Raw genomic sequence first — 18,069 nt, 5'->3', positions numbered from 1 at the left:
CAGTGTTTTCAAGAGATGAAATTAGAGTCGAGCATGACTCAATTTAAAATTCTCAGTTTGCTGGAGGCATTAATTGCCTTTATCTAGTACAGCCCTGCCAGTAATAAAAATCTGGTACTAGTAATCTCTGCCTTATAATTCTCTCAATAAAATATGATTATTTCTGCAACCACATGTCAGTGATTGAAGCTTTACTAGTTGAGGCACACATTTCAAGTTGATTTTCTTAATATGTGCAAAAACAAGATAAAATGAACAAAAGGGGATTTCAGTTTGTAAATGACCAGTCATAGTTTTGTCATAGGTATGTGCAGATTGTTCCAGGGTCCCATCCACAGTTCTTCTTCATCTGATATTGTGCGGTCACTGTGTTGTGACTCCAGTGTTTCCCTACTACTGTTGTGGTTGTCGACGGGTGTCTCTTGCTCCCCGCTGACACACTGCCCGCTGTCAATTATGGCCTTGGTAATGCTGGCTTTGGACCCAAAGGTTTTTAGATTTGTAATGGTGGATCCCAAAGAGCCACAAGAGGACAGAGTGTTGAGGTTTACATCCTTGTTAGAATGTAAACTCGGGCTCGTTCCGTCCTCCGTGTTGTTTTCTGTAGCCTCGTTGTCTACAGTAGGAGGGGGTTCCTCGTGAGTCACACCTAATTTGTCGAGTTTTTTGAAATGCTTACTTAAGCGGCACGGAGAGCCCATTTTTAGGTTGTTTAGATGGGCTGGCCTCCTGGTTCGGACGATAGTGCCATTCTGTGCGAGGTAAATATTCCCATTGATGTTGCTGTGACTGTTAGGCAGCCTATTCTGGTGACTCTCTGTAGTGCTTTCCTCTCCAGTAGAGCTGGACTCGTTCTCCCGATCAACCACAAGTTTGATCCGTTTCTTTCTTCCAGGCTGTGAAAAAGAAAATTAAAAGGTCAAAGTCAATGCATTGATTTTTTTTTTTTTTTTTGGAAGATAAAGCAAATTGTGGATAAAAAAAACAAACAAAAAATGCAGGCATAGAAATCAAGTTTCCACAGCACAGCAATCAAACAAAAAAACTCAGTCTTTATTGAGGCTGTATGTTTCCATTCAGGAAAAATATGTGAACGTATAAGTAAGTATGATAATCTTGGTTTTATGCAAAAACTGTGAACAAAAATTGGATAACAGTTCCATCCATTTTAAAACAGAAAATCAACAAATTTCCCTGCAATTGTTAAATTATTACCATTAAATAATCATGGTATCACTTAATATGTCTACCCTGTAAGCCAGTTGATTGGTAATGTGCAATAAAAGGTCACAAAGCTGGTGCCACACACACACAATGGAAGAAAAAAACATGCCAGAATGGGGATAAAAAAAAAAAAAAAAAAACAGTTTCTGGTGTTCTCGTGTGAATAGGAGATCTGGAGAAAAGCTAAAAAAACAAAACAAACAAAAAAACACACCACTGATTTTTAGTTTTAGCATCATAACAGTGAAAATGTTTTTGCGTCCTCCCCTTCTATATGCAGTGGAACAGATAGACTAAATATTTCTTGAAGCAGAATTCTTTTTGTCCTGAGTATAAAACACGTTCTCCTACAATCTGGCATCACGCAAAAGTTAAAGAGCATATTGAGAAAACGTCTGTCAGTTTACAGTGAGAAACCGTTTTTCAGTTCAAGTAAAATATTAACATTCAGGGAAAACTGATTAAAAAAGAACATGTAAAATTATACTGTATGAATAGCACTACAATATTGTGCAAAAAAGCAAAATCATGAAAAGCACACAGAAAACATCAAAGAGAGAAAAAAGTCAATGCTAGAAAAAGGAGAGTCAGACTCAGATAATGTGCAGTAGGAAACCAGTTTTCCCCTACTCAGGGAAAATGAGAAAAAGCAGACATTTGAAACAGTCTGTAGAAGCCAGCAATATTTTTCACTCCCATGCAAAGGTAATTGATTTTATTCACTCTTACTTCACAGGGACAATAAATCTCTCTAGAAGGCCGTTGAGCTCCCTTCAGATTCTGAATCACCATCTGATGTTTCTTCAGTGCCTTCTGAGCCCTTTGATGCACTGACTGAAGATTTATCAGAGGAGATGGCGTCCTCGTCCACTTCAGTGATAGGGGACAGGCCTCCGTATGTATCATCAGAGGTGCTTCTGATCTCAGGACTATAGGTCTGACCACGGTAGGGAGCAGAAGGTCCTGGGCCTTCAGAAACTACACTAGATCTTCTTGATGATGATTCATCACTGACCTCACTCGCAGAATCTTTGCCCTCATCAGCAGTCCCAGATTCTTCCTCCTCCTCCTCCTGCTCCTCTTCGTCCTCCTCTTCACTCTCCTCTGTGATTGCATCCTCTGACCCCTGGCTCAGGAAAGACTTTTTGGAACGTCGACTTCCACCAGTTGACTGGGAGCCAGCTGAACTCTCCTCACTTCCAGAGGAATGCTGACTGCCAGATGAAGATCTTTTACTCAGCTCTGAACCAGATGTTTTCTTCTTGCTGGACCCCCAAGATGAAGACCGTTCACTTCCTGACCCTGAACCAGATCCTGCAGATCCTGATTCTGCGTCACTAGCTGTACCTGTCCCTGACTCAGCTTCACTGAGTTCTTCACTGGACTTTTCTGAGGAGCCTCTTGATGAGCTTGTTCTCTGTGTTGATCTCGCACTTGATTTAGAGGACGATCTACTGCTTCTGACACTGCCACTCGCACTTGCACTTTCACTACCTTTACTTTCAGTCCCACTACCAGTAGCAGAAGCACTGCTCCTTCTGCTGGCCTCAGTAGCTGAAGATCTTATAGAAGTGCGTGCAGAAGACCCACTTTCTCTAGTGCTTTCAGACACTTCTTCTTCCTCAGACTCTTCATCCGAGTCTTTTTCTGTTGCTGAATCCCTTTCTGTACTCGTTTCCTTTTCTGTTGCTGTTCCTGTTCCTGATTCGCTTTCCTGGTCAGAGCTGGACTCTTCATCAGACTCTGACTCTTTCTCTGTAGCTGAGGTCTTCTCAGACACTGATTCCTTTTCTGACTCTGACTCTCCTTCAGTCTCTGATTCTTTTTCACTCCCTGAGTCCTTCTCTGTTTCCTCGTCTTCTTCAGATTTGGACCTGCTTTCCTCATCAGAATCACCTGGTTCTTCATCAGGCTCTTCCTCTGAGTCCACGGTGCTTTCATTTGTGTCATCTCTGTCCAAGTCAACTTTAAGATAATCTCTGTCAACACTACTTTTCTCAGAGGATTCTTCATCAGAGTCTTTCTCCTTACTGCTTCCACTTGCACCTCCTTCTGGCTCACTTTCGGTCACACTAATAGACACTTTAGACTTCCTTTCATCCTCGCTGGCTGCCTGCGAAGCCTCCTCATCTTTCTCACTGCCTGTGGCTGAGCCATGACTCACGCTACTCTGTGACTTCCTCCTGACCTGCAACTTGTTGCCAATGGTAATTCTCTTTAAAACTTTGCTAAGCCGACTGCGAGCATCCGACTTGCTATCTATTGGCCCAATAACTGCCGGTCTGTCTGTAAGACTTTCCTGGCTGTCAATACGGCGGGCTGACATCAGTTTGGCATAATCCTGGTCCTTCTTTCCAGCGCCAAACATCTTGAGCATCTTGGCTTTCTTCCATGGAGATGGGCCAGGAGGGCCGGCATCAGATGGTTGCTCTCCTCCCTTGCCGGCTGCCAGGAATTTGCTGAGTTTCATGACAGACTTCAGTCTCTTGGCAGCCTTAGAAGGTTCACCTTCCTCTCCTGCCTGAGGTTGCACTGTTTCATCCTCTGCTGGTAAGTCCCTAAAGGCAACTCTCTTCGGTGGACCTCTACCTCTCATGCCACCCCGGCCTCTGCCACGGCCCTAAGACAATCATATTTTATTTAGGAATCTTTTTAATGATATAACCAGGGTATTGTTGTGTCACACACTGAACAGAATTTAAATGATAGGGTATTCATTGCATGTTAGTGGTCGTTTTTGCCAATACCATTAGTATTTAAAATATAAAATATACAATTCAAGGATCAGTAATACCTCTGGGCCATGTGGACCGTAGTAATACCCATCATCCTCCATGATCACCTCACCATATTCATCATACATGGGTGATATCAGCCTCCTCCGACTCCCATACTGAGGAAAGTCATATCTGAGAAAAACAGACAACATACATGAATATATGTATTAACCCTCTCCAGGCAGGTGTTGCAGATTTGCAACAACTTAGCCAGTCTTTTCAAGTAATTTGAACCTGAGAGGGTTAAACCTATGCTTATTTTACCATTCCTTGAACAAACCATATGCAGAAATATCAGTACATACTTGAAAATATCAGTACTTGAAAATGGAATTGCCCTAAACAAGTATATGCAGTTTTTGCAAAAATACTAACCTCAAATTTCAATGTAATTAATTTTTTATGTCACAGAAAAAACACAATATACCCTAAAGCACACACACCTGTGATGAGGAAAGAAAGCAATAAATAGTTTTAACAATTTTCCAAATAAAACTCGGAAGAGTCTAGTATGCATATATATATTCAGCCTTCATACTCAGTGTGGGTGTAGGATATTAATAAGCCACCAGAGGGAGAGAATGATATAAAGCCAATGCACTGAGTGGTTTAGCTAATTTGACACAAAAACACAAAATAACTGCAGGTAGGTCACAGTGTTTCTATAGATGCCCCGTCTTACATAACATTTTTATAATATCTAGAAATGCATGATTAAACAGCAATATTAAAGTACATCATTAAATTACTGACTGGGGTATACATATATATTCACAATCTGCATTGCACTGCAATAAATGATTGACTTATCCACATGTTATTCTCAATGTTGTAATGCAGGGCAATGTAAAAAAAAGAGCAAAGGAAGATTAAATATATTGTTAGAATTGCATCTGCAAAGATTCTTGATATAAATTATTTTCAGTTGGATTCTCTCTGCAAAAACCATGATCCAAGAAACCATAAAATTTTATGACATAGCTCCACAGTCAGCCTCTACCCAAGCCCTGAAAGTTGAAATACTGCTTTCTTCAGTGGCACTGCAATAAATTCTGTTTACATTTTTAGAATTATTAAAAATATAATGACTTTAAATCCACACTCCTAAAGAACCCAACTAATGAATTTTATCAGCAGAACCTAAAGGGTAGAAACGACTACAAATCTAACTCTAACAAATCTACATATAAATACTTTGAATAAAAAATAAAATATGAGTATATTGTATATGTTCTGCTTAACTTCAGGAACATTCTGCATCACATTACATTTAGTCTAGTGGATTTTCAGCAGATAAACATATGCATGGCTGTAATTTCCCATTTTTAGTTAATATTCAAGATAGTTAATATCCAAAATTAAGGAAAGGACTCGTGAAAAACAGGCCACTGGCTGGCTGTGTTTGCACAACCCTCTGAACATTTCATGTTCCCTGTGAAGCTCAAACTGCTGATTGCTGGATTAAAAGCTTATCCAGTAGGTAAGTGTGCCCTGCATTGCAAAAATAAAAACATCAAAGGGTCCACTTTCATTCACTGTCATTTGTAGTTTTTACAATAAACATGAGGTCATATTACTGGATACATGCAGTGACAATTCCTTGTAAATGGATGTCAGTGTGATTTAGATACAATAATTAGGATTACTAAAGGTGACTCATAAAATAAGCTAGAGAGAACCGTAATAATATTGTGAATTACCATAAGCAAAAGTTAGATCTCCTCTCTTTGATCTAAGCTTGTAATGTGCTAAAGTTCCTCCCTGTTCTGATAAAACTGTAACATAAATCCCAAAGTGGTGCAAGTCAGCTGCGACAGGAGCAAGAGTTCCTAATGAATAACAATTTCTCTGCAGCAGCTTTGCCTCCAATTGCTTTTCCTCTTCAAGCCCTATGGGTCAAGTAAGACACAAACCAAAACAACCTGAATACAATAAAATCAAAGATGCTTTCAGAGGGACGATGACAGCATCCAGTTAAATGATCTTGTTTGGTTGGAGAAGAGTTTGATAGAGTCCTGGGGGTATGGAATGTTAAAGAGGGATGAAATGAACCAAATGTGTGAAAATCATCCCCATGTCTCCAAGAAACACCTTACCATGAAGAGACTTTGAGAACATTGTTATATGAACTAATACAGTACAGTCAATGCTCACCCTTGGTCATAATTGTAATAGTCCTGTGCGTAATAGTCTTGGCCTGGGTCAATGCCCGACTCCATGGAGAGTTCCTGGGTTTCAGAGAGGCAGACACAGAAATTACTCAGCATTCTTTAGCGAGAGAGCTGGGAGACAGGAGGAGCTCAGTAAAGAGTGAGTATACAATAGAAGGAATGCAGTTCCTATGAATTAGGGAAAGCAGGTAGTTTCTACCTCTGGTCTCAGAAGAGATGGCCTCAGCAGTTGTTGTTGCTGCTAAAGGTTAGTGCAGAGAAAGGGTAAGGCAATGAAAGTGAAGCATAGCCAGGAAAGAGACAAACGCTTGATGAATTTCCAATTTGTAATGACAAGTCAAAAAGCTCTTTTCATCTTTGTTTACACATAGGCTTATTTTATAAACCATTGTGGATAAAGGTTAAAACACTAATAAAATAGAAAGGAATGAAAAGAAATATTGTCACTAAGCAATGTGATAGGGAATTGGATAGAAATCAACAGCTTGACATTAGATACATTAAATCCCTGAAACAATAAAAATCAATACACATTTTGAATCTTGATATATTAGCTTTTTTACAATCAAATATACTTTCCTGTCTCTGTAGAAGAAGTAAAAAAAAAACCAAAAAAAACAAAAAAACAATTGTTTAACACAACTGAAATCAGGTACTTTAAATTAATGTTTTATTCATGTCAAATAAATTGCATGCAAGACGATTGGGATATAATTCACCACCAGACACCATTAGAACAAAACTGCTTACCTTTCTGCCAGGGCCACGCCTCCTGGGCAGCACCGAAAGGAAAAAAAAAGATATCTGAGTATTGGGTAACAGCAAGATTTAAAGTGCTTTTAAATATGAAATTCTAACTCTACATCACTAGTGTATTTATTTTCTGCACACCAGTAAGGAAGTTGCAGCTTTACTTACTGTGCATTTTCATCTGTTTAATGAGAGTTGCAGATATTGTTTTCAAGAGGTTGCAAAGTTGTGATGCTGATAAAAGCTGTTTTTTTTTCAACATCACTATCTCAATTAAAAAGAGAGAAAGAAAGATGCAGTGAATGCAAACATCAGAACAGAAAGGAGGATTGTAAAGGGAGACTCAGTGTGTAAATGGTCAAGAGGGGGACGCTGCTGGCAGACATAACAAAGACAATACAATAAGACTGTTTGTGGTCAGGGTTATTCGTTTTTATATCATGATACTACCAAAAGCAACAACAATGCCTCTGTTGGACACTTTTTTATCTATTTTTTTTATCACAAACATCACCTGTTAATTTTTCATGTTAGCTTGAAGTGAGTCGATCTTCAATAATCTATCAGACATAAAACAATAAACATTTCAATGCTACTTTTGAGAACAATGGGCATCTGCAGTGGCATTAAATAAAAAAGTCACTGAAAAATAGCGAGTAAACAAGTCGCTCCATTCAAACCTCCAGCTTGTCAGGGCAAATAAGTAATGATCACTTTCATGCTCTTGGATATACGGCTAAGCAATGATGTGAGATTCCTCTGGAGAGCTGTAATCTGTTGTTATGGGCAGAGACCATGGGGCAGGGATAGGGCACAGCCATATGCCACACCTCCCAGGCACAGCTGATGATGGGAATGGGATCTGATTGATGACCTGTTCGCTTGGCTGCTACCCGTTGCTGCTTCATGCTACATGAAGAAAAATAACCCAGTGAACAGCCTTAGGAGGTGTGCAGACAAAGAGACTTGGTGGAAGATAATAAAGAAGCACAAATAGTTAAGAATACTGATTCAAGAACCACATAAAATTTGAAATTATTAGATTATATTCTAATGTAGAGTTCACAAGTGAGAAAGTTAATAAGTCTTGTTAAGTTAGTTTCTTTATGAAAGTAAATAATTTAGCAAAATTAAGTAAAGTGCCAAATTAGCTGGCAATGGAGCTGCCTGTGGTTATACCTCCCAGGCACAGCTGACTTATCTCCGGCTATATGAGTTTATTAGACAAGTTTCAGATAATAAACCACCTAATCTTTTTCAAAGATTAGAAAACCACAAACATGGGGAGAATGTGTTGGTCTTCTCCCCATGTCTTTTGAACCAGTTTGGTTCAAAAGACCAACAGAATTTTTAATAGAATAAAGCTATAATAAACTGAAGCTATCAAACCATGGCAATATTCCATGCAATATTGCTGTGGTGTGTGGCCACCCTTAAAAAATTGCTGGCTGCTCCACTGGCTCCCTCAGAGAAAACCAAATGCCCTCTTAAACACTGAAATGGGCATGGTGTCATTTTGACTGTTTTGCACAATGACATCAGTGGCAAAGTGAAAAAAATTAAAACAAAACGACAACAACAGAAAAAAGAAAATCACCTGGTGGTTCCTGAATTTTTCTAAAAATTGTCAATTTGAATGGAAATAGAATATATCTAGTCTGATAAGAACAAATGCATGGTGCCAACAGGGAGATCAGCCTATTGGTGGCAGTGGGAAATAAGGGATGGGACTGTGTGGACGGTTGTTGGGCCTGCTGAACATCCAGCAGGCTTTTCTCCCTCCCGGCTGAATGGAAGAGAGAAAAGGTGGCAGAGTCAAAATGTTCACATGAAAGCTGCCTGGCCTACACCCTAGGCAAAGTGAAAAATTAATGGTTGCATTCACAGCTTCCCTGTGGTTGAGGTATATCACAATATTATGACTGTTTTTGTGTAAAATGATGTAAGGTGTCCTTGAGTGCCAAGAAAGACGCACAGAAATAAAAAGTATCATTATTATTATTATTAACTTCATGGTGACAGCTCAAGTCACATGCCGAACTGAAAGGATTCTTTCACATGTGGACAAGGACAGTCTTTGGTTGGAAAAGTAGAGCTTCCAGTTCTTTCAAAGAAATGTTATCCTGAAATAGATTGAGGTCATTAGATTTCTTTGTTTTGCCAAGAATGAAACCTAACGTGCATAACTTCTGCAAGCAGACTAGAAGAGTCGTGTAGAGAAAACTAGAACACCGTCATCACCATCTCATCGCAGACGCTCACATGCCATTTCTGTAGGTGTCCACTAGGTGGCATATAAAGCAAACCTTTTCACTACAGATACAGCAGCAAGTCTTAAGTGTTGCTGAAATCCAACCTTCCAAACAGGAGCTATGGTCACTAGCTGTTCAATCGGGAAGGATTGGTGATGATTTCCTGTAAGCTTTGGAACATGTCATGTGTGGTTATAAATTGTTAGAGGACATCGTTTCAAGTTTATATCATACAAAGCGAAAAAGCTGGAGGAGTTCCCAAAGAAATATAACTTTGCTCCGTGGGGTGGTCCCAAGACAATGGCTTCAATCTACCACACTAATGTGTGGTGCAATGTAACTAACGATGCACCAAAAATTTCCAAATCTGGTGGAGATGTATGAGGGAGATTCAGCTGTTCTCCAAAACACAACTTATCAAAGCACACTGATATTGGTTTTGTTGTCACACAAAACACAACTTCAATTGATTCTTTGCAATTTATAATTCTGAAAAAAAAAATGTTTTGAATGGATTTTAAAAACTATACTTTTCTAGATCGGTTAGAAATAATCAATTATGACCAAGAGGAATTAAAAAATGATGACAGAATGGTAAAACATACTATCCATTGTGATTCGCTCCACTTTCAGGTTGACAGAAACAGCATGTGAGCTGATAGGCTCTTTTAAAAAAGAGATTACCCCATGTAGTGAACATGGAATACAGAATTAGCCAGGCTTTGATCTGCCCATCAGGGGTAACATGTGATGAATCAAACATTACACTGGTCTGGATGTGGGGTATGCTAAGTCCATTTGCCTTGGGGTATCACAGATGAAACAAACACAACAAAAAGTAAGTGGGATAAAATAAAAAGTGGAGAAAGTAAAGAGGCCAACTGCAAAAAGGATGAAATTTAGAACAACTCAAATGCATAAAAATATATTCTAAAAATCTGGTAGGGACTGCTGGAAACCAAAAACAAAGATTACCTAAAAGAAGCCAAGGATTCAAGAACATTAGAGAGCTAACTGCAAAGAGAGTCGAGGGTAAGTAAGGGAGAAAAACACAGTCAAAGGGTCACAAGAATAGGAGAGGAAAAAAGGAGGAAAGCACTTGTTGACAGTCCCAGAGGCAACGGCCTTGAATAACAATTGATTAGGTCTCCAATTAGCATTTTTTTTCATTGAGCTCACATAATAGTTACTACTTTTTCAAGCTGAGATGCTGAGCTCTCCAAGGGAATGTGAAATGAATTTTTTTAATCCACACAAGTAGACATATTTCCACATTGTTTGTGCATATTATCCAGTGTTGTTCCCCATGAGACACTATTTATTTCACAGATTCCCATATCTCTGCAGTTTAAAATAATTCATTCCTGTATGTATTTTGAAGCAGCTGTAGATAATTACATACTCCAAGTGTCTTCAGGGACACCATCGCATCTTTCTGAATGTGGTTAAGTATAAAATATGTAACGAACCTTACTGAATCTATGACCTATATTACAACTTTGCATACCCTTAGGGTAATTAAGAAAAAAAAAACAGATGGAATAGCGTAAAGCACAAAATTAGTTATAAATTTCTATAAAAGGCATTTTTAAATTTCTAACATAAAATTCCAGTGTCACGAAACATACATGAGGACTGGGAGCTCTGAGCAGATTGCCAGGGCCTAGCCTAGAGCTTATATAATATAAAGTAACAAAATGTAGCTGTGAAATATTAATACTAAGATGGTTAAATGAAAAAACAAAACAAAACAAAAAAAAACACCTTTCTATGACCACAACCTAGATAATATGTTAATGCCAGTTTATTTTAACACTAATATCAAAAACTTCCAAAAACATTTTCATTTTTCTTGCGCATGTCTCTTGCTAGTTTTCAAGCATATGACGCAGGTAGTACAGAAAGTTTGTTAACATGTTCTTGGCAATTTGCTAAAATTTGTTAAGCACTCAAAAATAAGTAAAAAAACAACCTTTTTTTTCTAAAAAATGTCAATTGTTTAAAATATTAGACATGAGTCAGATACTGCACATAATAATCCATACAAACAATATAAAAATGACAGGCATAGAGACGCAGACGTGAAAGAAGATATGAAAATAATAACAACAATAAAAAATCTAGAATACTGTGGACTGAGAAGAATTGAGTTCGCTGAGTTCTGCAGGATCGGGGCTGTTTGTGTTCAGTTGGCTGGTTGGCTGAAACTCTTTTGCACTGTCTGATTTACTTGGTCCATTTTCAGCACAGTTCAAACTTGTTGAATCACTTTGAATTTCACAGCTGGTGTCGATTTGTTTTGGCGAGCTCTGCTCATCACCTGAATCAGAGCTTTGCCATTTGTTAGCACCGTCTGATTCCTCAGTCGCTTGTGGCTTCTTGTTAAACTTGGGCACCTTGCAGGTTTTGTCTACTTGGCTATAAAGGTTGGCAACAGATCGCTCGATGTCAGCCAGATTCTGGATGTTCTTCAGGATTCCTTTCAGCTCCTTTTTCCCAATATCCTTTTCTGATGAGGTTAGAGGAGGAGGGTATTTTCGCTCCGACACTGGACGGAGAGAGGATATAGGTGGTAGAGAAGTCGGGACAAACTGGATCACTGGTCGTGGCTGGTTGCTGGTAGGTGAGGGAGGAGGAAGCGGTGGGGGTGGTGGGGGAGCGACTGGCTTTCTAAAAACAGGAGACGACAAGGGATTGGTATTCTGTGGTTCATCAAAGCAGGGAAAGGAAGGTGGATTGGAGCAAAGAGATGGTGGAGGAGAAGAGGGTGGAGAGGGTGGCGGAGATGTGAGTGGGGATGGTGGTCGCGAATGCTGAGGAGGAGGGGGCGGTGGATTTTCTGGTGGATCCGGTATGATTTCAACAGTGATCTGACAGGGCTGCACTGTCATGTAGCTGGAGATGCTTGAGCTGAACTTTCTCAGAACAGGCGGCGTTGGTCTCTGGTGTGATGGGGACCAGGAAGCATTTTTCTGCGTAATGATAATGCTTGGGGGCACATCTTTGCCGACACTCACGGGGCTGTGAGGGTTATCCATGATGGAGAGCAGAGTTTCTGAGGTCACCTCCAGCACATCATCGCTGTCCATATCTCTGATAAGGATGGAAGAAAGGGAGCCAATCGAGTCTCTGTTTTGCTTATGTTCTTGAAAAGCTTGCTGCTCAAACTGCCTGGCCTGCTCACGAACTGATAACTTAGACTCCATGCTTTCACTCAGGTATGGTCTATCCATACTCTTGAGATTCTGCTTGGCTCTAATGTCTGCTTGGAGAAGCTGCAGCGCCCATTCATTTTGGTCCATAAGACCTTGCCTTCTTGACACATCGTTGCCCTGCAGCTCTCTGTGAATGCGAGCAGGCATTGACCAGGCACACCCTGACCCGGCTGAATGGGAGGGAGAAAAGGCAAACCAGTTTTGATTTGGATTCTCCTCCCTTGCAAAAAGAACAGGACTGCTAAGTGGGCTGCTGTCATCATACACAGGGTTGTGGGTGATGAGTGGCTTCCCATCAGGGAGATAAGTCACATTGCTCTCCGATTTGGGCAAGTTGACAAGGAGTGCTCCGTTGCTGTGGGTTGCAATGGTGCGACAGGTGAGGGCGCTAAAAATCCTCTGATGGTTGGTTTCCTCAGTGGCAGACTTTTTAGCCCTATCCCAGGAGAAGGTGAAGGTGAAAAGAAAATAAAAAAAACTTAAAATAGGTGAAAAACAGTGGTAGAGGAGTGAGAATGCAGAGAAAGTTTGAGAAGAATAAAGCAGCAGTGCTATTCAAACTAAACTCATTAGTATTGTGACAGATTTTAAAAGCAAATCATTTTGCTATAAAAGTCCAAGTTCACAAATACACACCTGGGCTATTGCCATCTGCACTTTCTTCAAAGTTACCAGGCAACTTGTCTACCTATAATAACCAAGGTTGGCAGATTTTCTGCGTAAAGAGAACCTCTTATGCTTCCTTGAACAGTGTCAGTGTCTGGGCTATCAAAAAACATCTATATTAGAATCTTTGCAAAAAAATATTCTTAGATAATAAGAGTTCAGTCTGGTCAGTTCTGCCTTGTTTGAACTCCTTACTTAATGAGCTGTTTTAGGACCTCTTGTTCCAGCAGACATTAAAAACTAGCTAACATACTGAAGATCCGCTTGGTTTACCAAGTTAACAGAGCAGGGCTTCGTTTTTGTGATTTAACAATTGGCTCATTTTCTAGACATCAGGACTGTCTAGAAAACTGGAAATATAAAATAGTAGGTGCGCATAGTAGATCCACCTTGCCCTTTTGACCCACACCAACAGTTTATGAATCTGTAGTTGCATAAAGGAAAGACGGGCAAAGTCTCCTGCCCAGGGACACAAACAACAAGAGTCAAAATCATTCATACACTGATTGCAGGGTGAACTTCTACCGCCATCGCCACCATTGCTATGTGAGAAGAATGAATCAATTTTCATTTTGAATGTTGTTTTAACCCTGAAATCTGTTCTTCGTGATGGTTTAGTTGGCAAATGTTCTTAAACAAACCTCTGGGGTTTTTATAAAGTAGTTGGTTTGACTGGAATTAAGAGACACTCAGGTGAGTTCAATTTAGTAACTAACTGAAGTCCATGTTTAAATTTAATAGGGATTTCAGAGTAAAGACCATGTAATACAAATGCATGGCACACTTTTGCCATCCCATTGAAGTATGATGGAGTTTGTGGCTGTGATGTGACAAAATGTGAAAAATCATGTATGCTTTTGCCCTGTGATTTAGTTTTAGTCTGACTGTGCATTAAAAATAGAGCAACATCCTTTGAATCGTTTAAAAAAAAAAGACATTAAGACTCAAACACACTGGGTTTTGCTAGAAATAGCTAATGAAGCACAAGTCCAAACATTTGCATTTTCAAAATCAGTCACAACACAAGGATATATGGAGAAATGTGAATATAAGAAATGACAAAAAACAAGAGTGGTCTAATTGGATGGGAGAGAGGATGGATATCTTTTGAAGGGCACTACTACATCTAATAAAGCACATTCTGATTCTCTTGACATACACAAAAAATAAGTCTAAAAAATACCAACACAAAACTGTTGTACTCCTCGAATCTACCACTCCTTCACAAAGCTCATTTAACACTGACACAGAAAGCATTCAATGTTAAGAAGAATCCTGGTATTAAGATAACCTCTGCACCAAAACATATTCATACATTTTTCAATACATTTTTAGCTAAAGCTATAGGTGACAGTGGAGATGCGGGAACAGCTGTTAAGTGGTAATTACTCACAATATTCATAAAGCTCACAAGGGAGGATTACTTACTGCAGTCTGAATCCAGAGAGACAAGAAATGATGGGAATACAAAAACAGACAGATGGTAAGAAGACTAATACACAAATGTGAGAGGTGTTGATGATGAAATGAAGGTACTCAAGAAAAGGTGTGGGAATATAGCACATCTCTGCAAAGAGCCTCATTAGTATCGTTTGTTTGACTTAGACATAAACGACATATAGACTTTGTTTTTTCTTTTATTTCTGAAACATATTAGGAAAAAACTCCAGAAATGAATAGCGATATCTCAAAAGCCTTTCCTTGTTTACTGTAAGTAAACTTTATGTTTTTTAAAGACAAATAGTAGTATTACTACCAGAAATATTTCATTCTAGTGTACATACAAACAGCTACATTCACCACGCATGTAAACTGGAACAGCAAGTATTAACACTGCATTATACCCTCACGGCCGAGTTTTATTATGGAAAATTCAATTTTGCTGATGGCATCTCTGGACAGACATGGAAGCCAAGTAAGCAGTTGAAGTACTGTGTGTATTAATCAAAGGAAGGTTTATAGTAATTTATGAACTCAGATACTCTTACCTTGAGAGAGGGTTTTGCAAAAATGCATACACAGTCATATTAGAAATACATACATAAGCTATTTTGTTTTATTGCCAGATGTTCTGTGGCATACGGTGTATGGATGTGCATGCGGGATATGTTCTATGTCAAGTATAGAACTTGGATAAGAAGACAAATGGCACAGGGGTCCAGTGATGCAAAGAGGCATCTACTATTATGTCATGGGCAGCAGCGATAATTCTCAGGTTCACATCTAGAATTACCAGCAACATTATTTAGAAGAATGCACTAATGCTTAGAATCTGAAACTGTAGTTGCATAAAGCAGGAAGGAAAAAGCCAAAAGAACAGCAGAAGCATTCATTTCAGAGCAACATCTCTGAGCCAAACCTCAATGGAAGAAAATCTGCTCAACCAGATAAAGTACCTGCACTTCACTGTAGTTAGTGGGATGTGTGGGACAAGTGACAGACACCAAAGGGACATAACTCACATGCTGCTGTCGCCCAGCTCCTCGTAGAGGTTAGCAGTAGGGGCAGCGGCTGGAGCTGTTTTCCCTCCCGGTGGCAAAGCCATCTGGATCCTGGCAGTTTTGGCACACTCTGCTTGCCGCCTACAGAAAGTGTTTATATCCACACAAAAAATGATAAGCAGTTCACATTGCATTGCAGAGTAGAAAGACACACCCTCGAAAAATTAAAACACAAAAACTCTTTTATAAATCAAATACGGTTTTGGTGAATCAGTGATGTTACAGAAACCTTAATATACCCATTGGTGTCCAGTTCGTTTCTCACACTTTCAGATAAGTTTATTTGTTGAACCTAAATAAGCTTGACAGCCCTTTCGCTATTTGCCAGGGCATTTATTTAGTCACAAGAAAAATATTGCTAAGTGGAACTTTCCGTCTGACAACACAACAATAGACACAATGTTAGAATGCTTTAAATCATAAAGAAGCAGTGATGATAAACCTCTTCCCAGACCTTTTGGGTGAAAAATCTCCTCCATATTCATGACTGCTGTGTGTGCCATTTAGCAGCATTTTTTATTTTATTTTAAAAGAACGAAAGAGAAAAAACGTTACGGTACACGCAGTTAAGCATAAATGATATGTCAGATCAACTATTTCCAACAGAACGATCACGTGTGTTGGCTTTGGGTTCATTTTTCATTTGAATTTTATCGGATTTTCTGCATGAGAAGAACTGTTCCGCCAAATTACCCATCGAGCCTGTGATCCACAAGTTGAGTCAGTGTTGCTTCATGTCATCATGTCAGCAACATTACAGAAAGGTGGCATTAATGGGCAAACATTTTTTTTTCTAACGTGACACAGTTGCAGCATTTGGTCTAGCTTTAAAAAATTGAAGAATGGTGAAAGAAAAAACCTAAATTCCCATAACATACTGAACAGTGAAATTAAAAATATTACTTACTCTTTGAATCTGATGAAAGTTTCCAAGAAGCAGAGAAAAGGAGAGGAGTTAGACAAAAAGACAAGTTAGATAGAGTTATATACTTTTGAATCACAAATAAAATCATGTTGAACCTATGTGGGTAATGTTTTCAAAGGTATTGTTAATATGTTAAGTAGTTTATTGCTTAAAAAAAAAAAGCAATAAAGACCAACAATTAAAGAAAAAAAAAAAAGACCCAAATTGATGTAAGCCATTAGCCCTGCATGGATGACTGCAGGGCTCCCAGCTAAAGCTCATTTGTGAAGTGAATCTTGTGTGCTTCATATTGCTTATTAAAAACAAAATTCAATTATTCTGCACGAGTAAGCAAATTGATGTTGTAAGTATTATAGTGATTTCCAGATTTATGCAGCATCAAATTATGTTGACAAACATCAATGAGAAAATTACATTGTAATGTCATCACCTACAAAGTGCCATCTGCCATGACAGTTTGCATTTCATCTTTAATGTCGCTATCAACAGCTTTCGGATGTGTTTGGTGCATTCATTTGGATGTGGACAACCAACCCACCCATCTGCCGTGAATAAACATTTGCCACACATAACCTTTCGAAGCATATCAACTTTTACAAAGAGAAGGAATGTCACTCTTGCAAAAATTACAGCACGCCTACTTCACCAATATGGATGCCATTTAAAAAAAAAAAAAATGCAGCAAACTCACGCATATTGCAGCACAGCCTGGAAAATAAGGGGTGCAATGCCCATTGTATGTGTGAGTCGGGTAGAGTTGATTAAGTAGAGCAAAGACGCGCTGTGACAATAACAATTGGCTGTAGATGTTTGTCGCAAATGAGTGCTAATTAATCAGCTTTCACAGAGCATGAGCAGGAGATTAGCCCAGCAGAGTGCGCAGTCAGCATGTCTGATGAAAGATACATAATCAGAGAGAGAAAGCAAGAGAGCTAGAGGTGGCATTGAAGCAAGAAGTGCTTCCCCTTTATCATCAACATTTCACAAGTACTCTTTTCAGCGAATTTGTGTTTTTTCCTGGATTTCCCTCAACAGCCTACAGGGTGTAGGATGATAAAAACACATTGAAACATCAATTATAAATATCTGACTTGTCTACACAAGGCAAACCCTTTGGCGAAAACTGCAAAATCGCATCTCCCAAGATAGTTAACAGCCTTAACAGTTACAAATTTCCTTGTGAAATTCCTTCAAAAAGACTGCTAAAAGTTTGTCTATTAATTTCACAAAATCAAGAAATGCGGCTGACAAATTTAGGCACTAACTGTTTGTAGGTGACCATGACGATGAGGATGGCAGGAATGCAGCAGAGGATGATGATGATGGCCAGGGCCAGAAGCGCTCCCTCTGTGTAGCCCACAGCTTGAGCAGCCTTCTTCACACTGGCCACAATGTCTGGTGAGCGGATCTCAAGGATGCGGCCACCCTCGCCCACATGTGGCTGGACCTCTTTATTGATCTCCAAGACATTGCCGTCAAGAAACCTGGAAACAGAAATTATGACAGGGAAAACAAGATTATGTATTGAACTCAACCAAATATTCAGCATTTTCTTTTGTGTATTCAAGTTTATACACACAAAAAAATG

General features: G+C 39.2%; 1 protein-coding gene across 1 annotated transcript in view; it reads right to left on the bottom strand.

The window, feature by feature from the left end:
- Positions 1–1,425: 1,425 nt before the first annotated feature.
- The window catches only part of LOC129360130 (protocadherin-15-like), a 151,921-nt gene continuing 135,277 nt past the window's right edge, over positions 1,426–18,069 (bottom strand). The window contains exons 32-38 of the mRNA XM_055030243.1: positions 17,747–17,965; positions 15,518–15,637; positions 6,923–6,944; positions 6,372–6,413; positions 6,156–6,229; positions 4,019–4,133; positions 1,426–3,844 (exon numbers count right to left, since the gene is read on the bottom strand). Coding sequence (XP_054886218.1) covers positions 1,976–3,844; positions 4,019–4,133; positions 6,156–6,229; positions 6,372–6,413; positions 6,923–6,944; positions 15,518–15,637; positions 17,747–17,965 — 2,461 coding nt within the window. The 3' untranslated portion in view covers positions 1,426–1,975. The remainder of the gene's footprint in view (positions 3,845–4,018; positions 4,134–6,155; positions 6,230–6,371; positions 6,414–6,922; positions 6,945–15,517; positions 15,638–17,746; positions 17,966–18,069) is intronic.

The sequence above is a fragment of the Poeciliopsis prolifica genome, unplaced genomic scaffold (genome assembly GCF_027474105.1).
Source record: "Poeciliopsis prolifica strain line A6 unplaced genomic scaffold, Auburn_PproV2 SCAFFOLD005, whole genome shotgun sequence".
Classification (NCBI taxonomy): Eukaryota; Metazoa; Chordata; class Actinopteri; order Cyprinodontiformes; family Poeciliidae; genus Poeciliopsis; species Poeciliopsis prolifica.
This window is presented reverse-complemented; position numbering and strand designations above follow the sequence as displayed.